This window comes from Phasianus colchicus, unplaced genomic scaffold (genome assembly GCF_987193195.1).
Source record: "Phasianus colchicus unplaced genomic scaffold, bPhaCol1.hap1.1 HAP1_SCAFFOLD_73, whole genome shotgun sequence".
Classification (NCBI taxonomy): domain Eukaryota; kingdom Metazoa; phylum Chordata; class Aves; order Galliformes; family Phasianidae; genus Phasianus; species Phasianus colchicus.
The window spans coordinates 84,268-94,192 of record NW_028325246.1 but is presented as its reverse complement, the minus strand read 5'-3'; the positions used below and the strand labels follow the sequence as shown (position 1 = coordinate 94,192).

General features: G+C 50.1%; 1 protein-coding gene across 1 annotated transcript; it reads left to right on the top strand.

Moving 5' to 3' along the window:
• Positions 1 to 4,068: 4,068 nt before the first annotated feature.
• Positions 4,069 to 5,011, top strand: LOC149911629 (olfactory receptor 14J1-like; the record flags this gene model as incomplete). Its single annotated transcript, XM_090133502.1, has 1 exon — positions 4,069 to 5,011. A coding segment is annotated over one exon (933 nt), but the record flags the coding sequence as incomplete, so codon positions are not given.
• Positions 5,012 to 9,925: the final 4,914 nt, after the last annotated feature.

The window sequence follows — 9,925 nt, the reverse complement described above, 5'->3', positions numbered from 1 at the left end:
TGTACTGAGGACTCCACATCTGGATGCAGTACTCCAGGTAAATTCTCAGCAGCACACAGTAGAGGTGCAGGATCACCTATCTTACCCTGCTGGCCACGCTTCTTCTGAAGCAACCCAGAGTACGGCTGGCTTTCTGGGCTGTGAGGGCACATTGCTGGCTCACGTCCAGCTTCCCATCCATGGTCGTGTCAACCACACCTCACAGCTTGGGATTTCATGATTGACAAAAAAAAAAAAAAAAGGATAGCACAAATGGCGTTGGAACTGTGCAGAGTGTCACTCGCCCCACGCTTCAAGGTAACAGCTATGTACCATCCTGTGGTTTTACCTGCGTGACCATGGAGAGGGTATGAGGATGTGGGATGGCAAAACCCACCTCAGCCCTACAGGCATGGGTATGTGAAGTGCAAAGGAAAACAATCACAAGAAAGGCTCCTTCCAGGAAAATGGCAGCTCCACTTTCCAGTGAGCCTGATGGACTGATCTTATCTCTGAGGTTGTCAGTGCGCCTTCTGGTTTCTACACACAAAAGATGAGTTATGAATACATAAATCAGAACTCGAGGAGCCCTGCCTGCGGCTAGGTAGAGGAAAGGGGCAATTGGGTTTATTGGACTGCATGGATTCAATGGCCTGGCACATCAGGGCCACGGAAATAGGAGGCTCCAGCTGACACTGGTGCACAGTGTACTCTAATGCCATCAAGTTATAAAGGAACAAAACCGATTTGTATTTCAGGAGTGACAGGGGAACACAAGAGTTAACTCTGCTAGAGGCCAAAGTGAGCCTAACTAAATGAGTGGCAAAAGAATGTTTATGATTACCATTGTGACTGGCCCAGAGGCTCTGTGCATCCCTGCTCCAGATTGCTTTGGGAGATAGCACTTCAAGGACCCAAAAAGAGTATTGGTGGGCTTTCAGTACAGCTGCCTTGGAGATGGAGGGCATTAAACAGCTGTATAGCTCAGCTGGTCTCTCAGAGGACCCTTCTGTTGCAGGATTGCTAAGAGCAGAAAAACAGCAGGTGCCGATCGCTGCTGAAATGGCATGTTGACATCAATATTGCATCAGCAGGGACTCCCTGTTTCTCATTCATCATCTGATTCACCACCTGCAGAATCAAGGAGTAATCAGCAAGATTCACTCACCCATTTGGTCGTCTAGACTCACTAATGTCCTATTTGGCCCAATAGTCTAGTGGGGAATAGAGGATGAGAGGACTATCATGGCCGGAATGAAGTCACGCCCTTGCTAAGCACTGCTGTGCCAGGCATGCTAGAATTCCAGTATGAACTGGAGTCAAAGGCAGCCAAGTGATATGTCACAATGACAATGGCAGTGCATTTTTCTCCACCCGTCTGGCAGTAGAGTGCAGGCCATATTTGGCTTTTAGTCAGAGGGGCAATATGGAACAGTATTTAGGCATGTGTGTTATACTCAGCCACCCTGAATATGGCTAGGCAATGAAGGATGTACATGAGACAGAGACCATTTTACCCCCAGGGCAGCTGGGGAATACAGCTTGGGCTGAAGAGAGAGAGAGACGTAGTTCTCCTTATGGCACATGAATCCATTTTCTCAGCTCTGTATTTCTGGGTGCTGTTTTGCACAAAATGAGTAGAGAAGAGGTTCAATTGACTCCACATAGGTATCTTTCACTTAACTTATAGAGATTTCCCACCAAAAGAATATCTCCAGATTCAGAACGAGGTACCTCAGTCAACTCATCTGAGTAATTTTCTTCTGCTTGGGCACCTGTGATCCCTGCCTGTCACTGCCCAGGTGTCCTGTCTGTGTTGGGACAAGGGAAGGTGGCTTTTCCACTTAACTCTGTCTCTGACAGGAGCAGTGACACTGCTGGGAAGGAAAATGTTCTCCCACACAGAGGAAAGGAACATCAAGGACTCCTTCAGTATTTTTCCACATATCATCCTGTGGAGCCCTAGGGACATCTGCAGGGAGCCCACAGGGATGGAGAAAGGGATCCCTTATGCCTCTGCTGCTGAGCTGGGCTGGGCTTCTGGGACACAGGGAGCTCATACAGCTGCTGGTACAGGAGCAGCTTCTCTGCACAGTGCAGGACTTTGAAGACATGACCTGTAGGTGACAATGAGGAGACAGAAGGGAGAGAAATGCAACACGCTGTGTAGAAGGGAGAAGGCTGAGTTCACGGAAGGATCAATGCTCGCAGACCTTAACACAGTAAGTCTACATTGGCAGGGCAAAGTACACAAGACCATGCAATCTCTCCTGGTCCTGTTAGACCAGCATATCAGTCAGGAGGCACTCCATGCTTCTTTATTGCAGAGCAGGACCTGCCCAGCTGAGGGCTTCGGTGCTGCAGCATCAGAGCACAGCCCTGAGGGCTGCGTGTCCCAGGACGGCTGCAGGCTGTGCAGCCGGGGCTGCAGCCGGGTGCCCAGGGCTGTCCTGCAGAGCAGGTCCCTGCTGTGCCCCAGGGGCTGTGTGCCGGGGCAGGGACTCTGCCGCCTGCCAGGCTCAGCACTCCACACTCAGCACTCAGCACTCAGCACTCAGCACTCAGCACTCAGCCTGCCCGGGGAGCTGCCCAGGGCGCTGTGGGGAGACGTGGGGGGGAAGGAGCCCCCGGCAGGGCAGGGCAGGGCAGGAGCCTTCTGCTGCCACAGCTGCTGCCTGAGGTAGGGGCTCTTGACACTTCTGTGGAGACTTTCCATGTATCCATCTTTCACATAAGGACCTTGCGGAGTATGAGTTTTATTTTTCACCTAAATGAAAGCACAAATGTGTTTGAATTAATCACTGAGGCTCTTGCATCAAGAAGGAGATATTTGAAGCAGCTCCTGTAAGGAACAGCTTCAGAATGTAAATATGGGCACGGACAGATAGGGAACTTTTGAAGTAAGGCTCTGCAATGCGGTTTTGGACTGTGCTGCTTGGGAGGTGTGTGTGCAGCTGGGTAAGGAGCAGGCTTCCTGGAGTGCCCCCTGTAACCGCACTGCTGATGGGGGATGTTAAGCTCCAGTTCTGCTACAGATCCTGTCCTAGGGGAGTTGTCTTAAGACCATGTTGCCCCTCCCCTTAACACTTCTGACGATTGGTGCAGTGAGATTTTTTCTGATTAAGGAATGAGCTTGTTCTCCGCAGGAGACATCAGCTCGAGGCTACCACTGTGGCGGTGCCCTGGAAAGCTGCCGCAAGCCCCAAGATGGGCACAGCTCCTGTGTTCCCATCCTCCAGTCTGAGAGCCTTTGCTCCTATGATGTGAATCAGAAGCCTCACCATCTCCCTTTCCTCCTCCCCCACAGAGCTGAGCTGAGAGACAGCAGTTTGGCACTGGCCCTCTGCACAGCCCGGGCTCTTCTCCAGAGCAACCTGTGTGTGCAGCCATCCTCCAGCTGAGCAAGGGGCAGCACGGGGCAGGTAGGAACAAGCCTGATGGACAGAGCAGCTTGACTCTTCTCTTAGTGACAGTGAGGGGGTTTTACATCTGTGCACTGACTTATGCTTACACCTGGAAAGCAAACTGATTTAACAATTTCACAATTTATTTTGTGGGGAATCCTAATCCAAAAACAGGTGTGAAGTTTAATCATTTGGAGACTGCACACAACAAAGGTTTTTCATCCTATTACTCATATAGAATTTGAAGAATCTGCATTCTGCAAATTGATTTGAAGTCAGGTTTTTCCCGTATCAAAATCGCAAAATGTGAAGAGGTTTCGTTCAGTGCTGATCTCATGAGCATCTCTCTCTCCCTTTCCCAGCATATCAGCATGAGCTCTGTGATTCTAACTCTATGGACCCATCTCTGAAGGATAGAAAAGTAGGATAAGAAGAATCCCATCTCATTTTCTTACGCAGACTGATGGACAATGTGCCAATTTCATGACTCGTGATAAACAGAGCCACTGGAGAGAAACTGAATAATTCAAAGCAGGGATCCAGGTGCAGAAAACATCCCCTTCAAATCTAGAAGACTCTGGTGGAAACCTCCAGGTCCCGAGAGATTTAGAAAAGAGTGACTCTTCTGAAGACTTTTTCCACAATCCTCATGTCTTATCCTTGCACAGAACTACATCCCAAGAGGCAGCAGATGCCGAACAGCAGCTCCATCAGTGAGTTCCTCCTGCTGGCGTTGGCAGACACGCAGCAGCTGCAGCTCCTGCACTTCGGGCTCTTGCTGGGCATCTACTTGGCTGCCCTCCTGGGCAATGGCCTCATCAGCACAGGCGTAGCCTGCCACCACCACCTGCACACCCCCCTGGACTTCTTCCTCCTCAACCTCGCCCTCCTCGACCTGGGCTGCATCTCCACCACTCTCCCCAAAGCCATGGCCAATGCCCTCTGGGACACCAGACACATCTCCTATGCTGGATGTGCTACACAGACCTTTATGTTTGTCTTTCTGATATCGGCAGAATACTGCATTCTCACCATCATGTCCTATGACCGCTACGTTGCCATCTGCAAGCCCCTGCACTACGGGACCTTGATGGACAGCAGAGCTTGTGCCACCTTGACAGCAGCTACCTGGGTCACTGGGGTTCTCTATTCCCTGCTGCACACTGCCAATACATTTTCCCTGCCTCTTTGCCAAGGCAGTGCCATCAATCAGTTCTTCTGTGAAATCCCCCAGATTCTCAAGCTCTCCTGCTCAGAATCAGACATCCTCAGGGAAACTGGGATTCTTGCTTTTATTTTTTCTGTAGACCTTGAATGTTTTGTTTTTATTGTTGTGTCATATGCACAGATCTTCAGAGTTGTGCTGAGGATGCCCTCTGAGCAGGGACGGCACAAAGCCTTCTCCATGTGCCTCCCTCACCTGGCTGTTGTCACCTTGTTTGTCAGCACTGTGATTTTTGCCTACCTAAAGCCCTCTTCTATTTCCTCCCAATCCCTTGACCTGATGGTTTCATTTCTGTACTCAGTGTTACCTCCCACTGTGAATCCCTTCATCTACAGCATGAGGAACCAGGAGTTCAAGGACGCTTTGCGGACTCTTAGAAGAATCCCACAGTAGCTCAGAAACTATTATAACAATATTTTGTTATTTTTCTTTGTTGCTATTTCTTAAAACTTGGATTTTGAATTTAAGCCTCCCACTTGTTAGTTGTTTATTTTGACCCAGTCATCTCATGTACCTACAGAGGTAGGGTTCCTCTGTAGATAAACACTATAACTGAGCCAGAAGAAGTTCATTTCTTCCAGCAGCCATTTCTCTCCTTCTGCTCTGGACCTGGTGGAACAAAGTTGTTATGCAGGAGGATTTCAGGGACCAGAAGCCCAGCTGCCAAATGGAACAGCAGCCCTGGTGTCCCTGGGTGATGCTCCTCACTGCCTGGTTGTCTCCCGCTATCTGTGCCCACTGAGCTGGGGCTGCTTCTTTGCTGGGGCCATGGCGATGGGCAGGGGCAGGAGGTGGTCTTTTGAGTGCTGGTCTTTCCACTCCCATGCTTTCCTACACTCCTGTACCCATGCTGTACCTCTACACTCCTGGTAGCCCTCGGGTCTCATGTCATTTCACAACAGTCCTGTTGCATCTCACAGTGGCAGTCCTGTGGTTGCAGAGTTGCTCTTTTCTTTTTTATTTGCTGGCGTTCTCCACAGACTGAAGGACACAGGCTGAGAGGCCCAGGTGATCTGGAAGTGATTGAGTGCTGAACCAAGAGCTCCTTTCTTGGTGGCATTTATTCTGGTATTATAAAACCATAGAATGTCTTGGGTTGAAAGGGGCCTTAACAATTCCTTCCTAACTACCCGTCAAGAGAAGGGTTGCCTCCCACTAGATCAGGTTGCCCAGGGCTGAATCCAGCCGGGCCTTGAGGACCTCCAGATTGCCCTCTTTCTCTGTACCAGTGCCTTCCCACTCCCTGAGTAACTACGTTCCTGCTATTGTATAATCCAAATGTCTTGTCTCTTGGTTTAAAATGTTGCCCCATTTTGTATCACGTTCTTCCTAAGCAAAAAGTTGGTCTCTCTCCTGTTTATAAGCTCTCTTTAATTATTTAAATGCTGCAGTGAGGCTTCTCTAGAACTCTCTCCAGACTGACCTCAACCTATCTTCACATGAGAGGTGCTCCAGCACTCTGGTGGTGCTGCTCTGGACCCACTCCAACAGTTTCACATCCTTCTTGTGCTGGCAACCTCAGAGCTGGATGCACTACTCCAGCTGGGGCATTACAAGGGCAGAGTAGAGGGGGACAATTCCTTCCCTCCACTGCTGGGCACTCCTATCTGATGCAGCCTGGAACACAGTTGACCTTCTGGGCTGCGAGAGCACATTGCTGACTCACGTCCAGCTTTTCACTCATCAGGATTCCCAAGTCCTTCTCTGCAGGGCTGCTCTCTACGAGATCTTCTCCCACTCTGTACAAATATCTGAGATTGCCCTGACCCATGTGCAGTGCATTGTGCTTGACGTTGTTGAATCTTATTAGGTTCATGTGGGCCACCTTCTCAAATCCAACCAGGTCTCTCTGAATGGTGTCCCTTCCTTCTGCTGTGTCAATTGCACCCTTCAGCTTGGTGTGATCACCAAACTTGCTAAGGGAACACTTGATCCCATTGTCTATGCCATTCATAAAGATGTTACAGATCACCTGTCCAAAGGACAACATTCGTCACAGGCCTCCATCTGGACATAGGGCTGTAGATTTGACTTGAATATCCAGGAGTGTGTCTACACATCTTTTGGTTACATCTTTTGATTTTGATTTTCATTGCAGGGAAAGAAATTCTCTGGGCAGCCAGTTCCAGTGATCAGCAGCCTCCAGTAAATAAATTCTTCCCTGGACTTGGACGAAATGTTATGTGTTTCATCTGGATCCATTTGCCCCTTGTCCTTTTGCTAGGCATCACTGAGAAGAGCCTGGCTCCCACTTCTTCTGGCCTCCCCTCAGATGTTTATATACACTGTCAAGGTACGTCTCCTTGGAGCTTCTCATCTCCAGGCTGGACATGCCCTGCTCTCATAGCCTCACCTGTTAGGAAGGTGAACCCAGTCCACTTTTTGAAGCTCTTTGTTGGTCCTGTTTCATTAAGCCAGTGCTCCGTGTGTACTGGTGAGTGAGTGATGTTAGCAGTGCTGAACAGAGAGGAACAATCCCCTGCCTTGATCTGCTGGCTATGTTAGCCCTACTGCTGCCCAGCAGCTTTCAACCTCCTTTGCAGAAACAGCACATTGCTAGCTCATGGTGAGCTCGTTGTCCACAAGGAGCCCAAGTTCCTTCTGACAAAGCTGCAGGGAAGATCACAGTCAATCAATCCCCCTCCTGCACTGATGCAGGGTGTTTGTTCTCCCTGTGTACTGAGTCTCCTGTTCCCATAAAATAAAGCCCTGTTGCTGATAACCGCTGCACAAACAATAGCTGACATGCAGGACCTGTCCAGTGCCCAAGCCACTCCTCCTTACCAGCAGGACTGAGAAGAATATGACACTGGTCACTGTGATGTTTGGAATCAAACTCTGTAACCCAAGTAAGATTACAAAGCAGGTCTGGTTTATTCAGCGGTGTGTGTACACTGGGTGCAAGGGGGATAGATCCACATAACTTGCACACCATCTGGAAAAATTGTGCTACAGATATAGGTCAAACTAATACATAATCAATTGTTTTCCCGGAATTTGCATGCGTACTCGTTACACCCTCAAGAGTTCATTAGCATGCAGACCCACCCCTGTTGTGCGCATGCGGTGGGTTGTGGGATGAAGATTTGTTGTCTTCCTCATGAAGGCTTCTGACCTTTCTTGCTGTAAACTTCTGACCTTTCGGGGGGAATCCCTCCAAAGTGGTTTCTTCTAGCTCTGTGGACATCTCATCACCTCCCTGACAAATGTCTCTGTGTTGTACTCAAACCTTATTGGTGTGGCTTCATCCCCCTCACTATCCCAGACCCAGTGTCTGCCATCCCTTATTTTTCTAACAAGCTCTACATTCTTACTTCTATAAACTATCTCTAACTATTGTCCCTTCATCCCCCCTTGTTCTCAGTCACTGTGAAGCTTTCTTACATTTTTATGTTCACTTATGGGGCCCTTCTCACCTTTCAGGACCTGCCCAGGAAATTCCATTCCTAGATGGATATTGTCACATCCCGACAGATGTGATCAACAAAATCTCCATGTTTCTGTCCATGTCTAAGAAAGAGACACAGTCTTTTCTGGGTGTAGTGGTTTTTTGGAGAATGCATGTTCCAGACTGTAGCCTCACTGTAAGCCCCCTGTAGCAGGTGACTCCGAAGAAGAATAATTTTGCATGGGGTCCTGAGCAGCAGCAGGCTTTTGAACAGATAAAAGAGAAGATTGTGGTAAATCCCCCCCCGCTGTGAGGACAGAGCAGGTCCGAGACCGCCTCATGAGACTGAATGTGTACAAGTCTATGGGGCCGGATGGCGTGCATCCCAGGGTTCTGAAGGAGCTGGCTGAGGTGGTTGCCGAGCCGCTCTCCATCATATTTGAGAAGTCGTGGCTGTCAGGTGAGGTCCCGGATGACTGGAGGAAGGGTCACGTCACTCCCATTTACAAGAAAGGGAGCAAGGAGGACCCCGGGAACTACAGGCCGGTGAGTCTCACCTCTGTGCCTGGGAAGATGATGGAACAGATCATCCTGGATGACATGCTTGATCACATGAGGAAAGGGCGTGTGATCCGTGACAGCCAGCACGGCTTCACCAGAGGAAGGTCATGCTTGACCAACCTGGTGGCCTTTTATGATGGAGTGACGGCATCGGTGGACAAGGGAAAGGCGACCAATGTCATTTACCTGGACTTGAGCAAGGCCTTTGACATGGTCCCCCACCACATCCTTCTCTCCAAACTGGAGGGATGTGGATTTGATGGGTGGACCACTCGATGGATAAGAAACTGGTTGAAAGGCCGCAGACAGAGGGTGGTCATCAATGGCTCCATGTCCAGGTGGAGGCCAGTAACGAGCGGCGTCCCCCAGGTATCTGTCTTGGGACCGGTGCTCTTTAACATCTTTATCAATGACATCGATGACGGAATCGAGTGCACCCTCAGCAAGTTTGCTGACGACACCAAGCTGAGTGGTGTGGTTGACACGGTTGAAGGACGGGATGCCATTCAGAGGGACCTCGAGAGGCTAGAAAGGTGGGCCCGGGTGAACCTGATGAGGTTCAACTCGGCAAAGTGCAGAGTTTTGCACTTGGGCCGGAGGAATCCCAAGCATCCCTACAGACTGGAAGGAGAGGTCCTTGAGAGCAGCCCCGTGGAGAAGGACCTGGGGGTCTTGATAGATGACAAACTTAACATGAGCCAGCAGTGTGCCCTTGCGGCTCGGAAGGCAAATGGGATCTTGGGCTCCATCAGAAGAGGGGTGGCCAGCAGGGACAGAGAGGTGATTGCTCCCCTCTACTCTGCTCTTGTGAGGCCCCATCTGGAATACTGCGTCCAGGTCTGGAGCCCCCAGTACAAGAAAGACAGGGAGCTGTTGGAGAGGGTCCAGAGGAGGGCCACGAAGATGATCAGGGGACTGGAGCACCTCCCCTACGAGGACAGGCTGAAAGAGCTGGGCTTGTTCAGCCTGGAGAAAAGAAGGCTGCGGGGTGACCTCATTGCAGCCTTTCAGTACCTAAAGGGAGCCTACAAAGAGGAGGGGAATCAACTCTTTGAAAGGGTGAGTGACAGCAGGACAAGGGGAAATGGTTTTAAGCTGAGGGAAGGGAGATTTAGGTTGGACGTCAGGGGGAAATTCTTTACGGAGAGAGTGGTGAGGTACTGGAACAGGCTGCCCAGAGAGGTTGTGGATGCCCCGTCCCTGGAGGTGTTCAAAGCCAGATTGGATGGGGCCCTGGGCAGTCTGGTCTAGCATTAGGTGGAATGGTTGGTGGCCCTGCGTGTGGCAGGGGGGTTGGAGATTCATGATCCTTGAGGTCCCTTCCAACCCTGGCAATTCTGTGATTCTGTGAAATCGCTAAATGGTGCT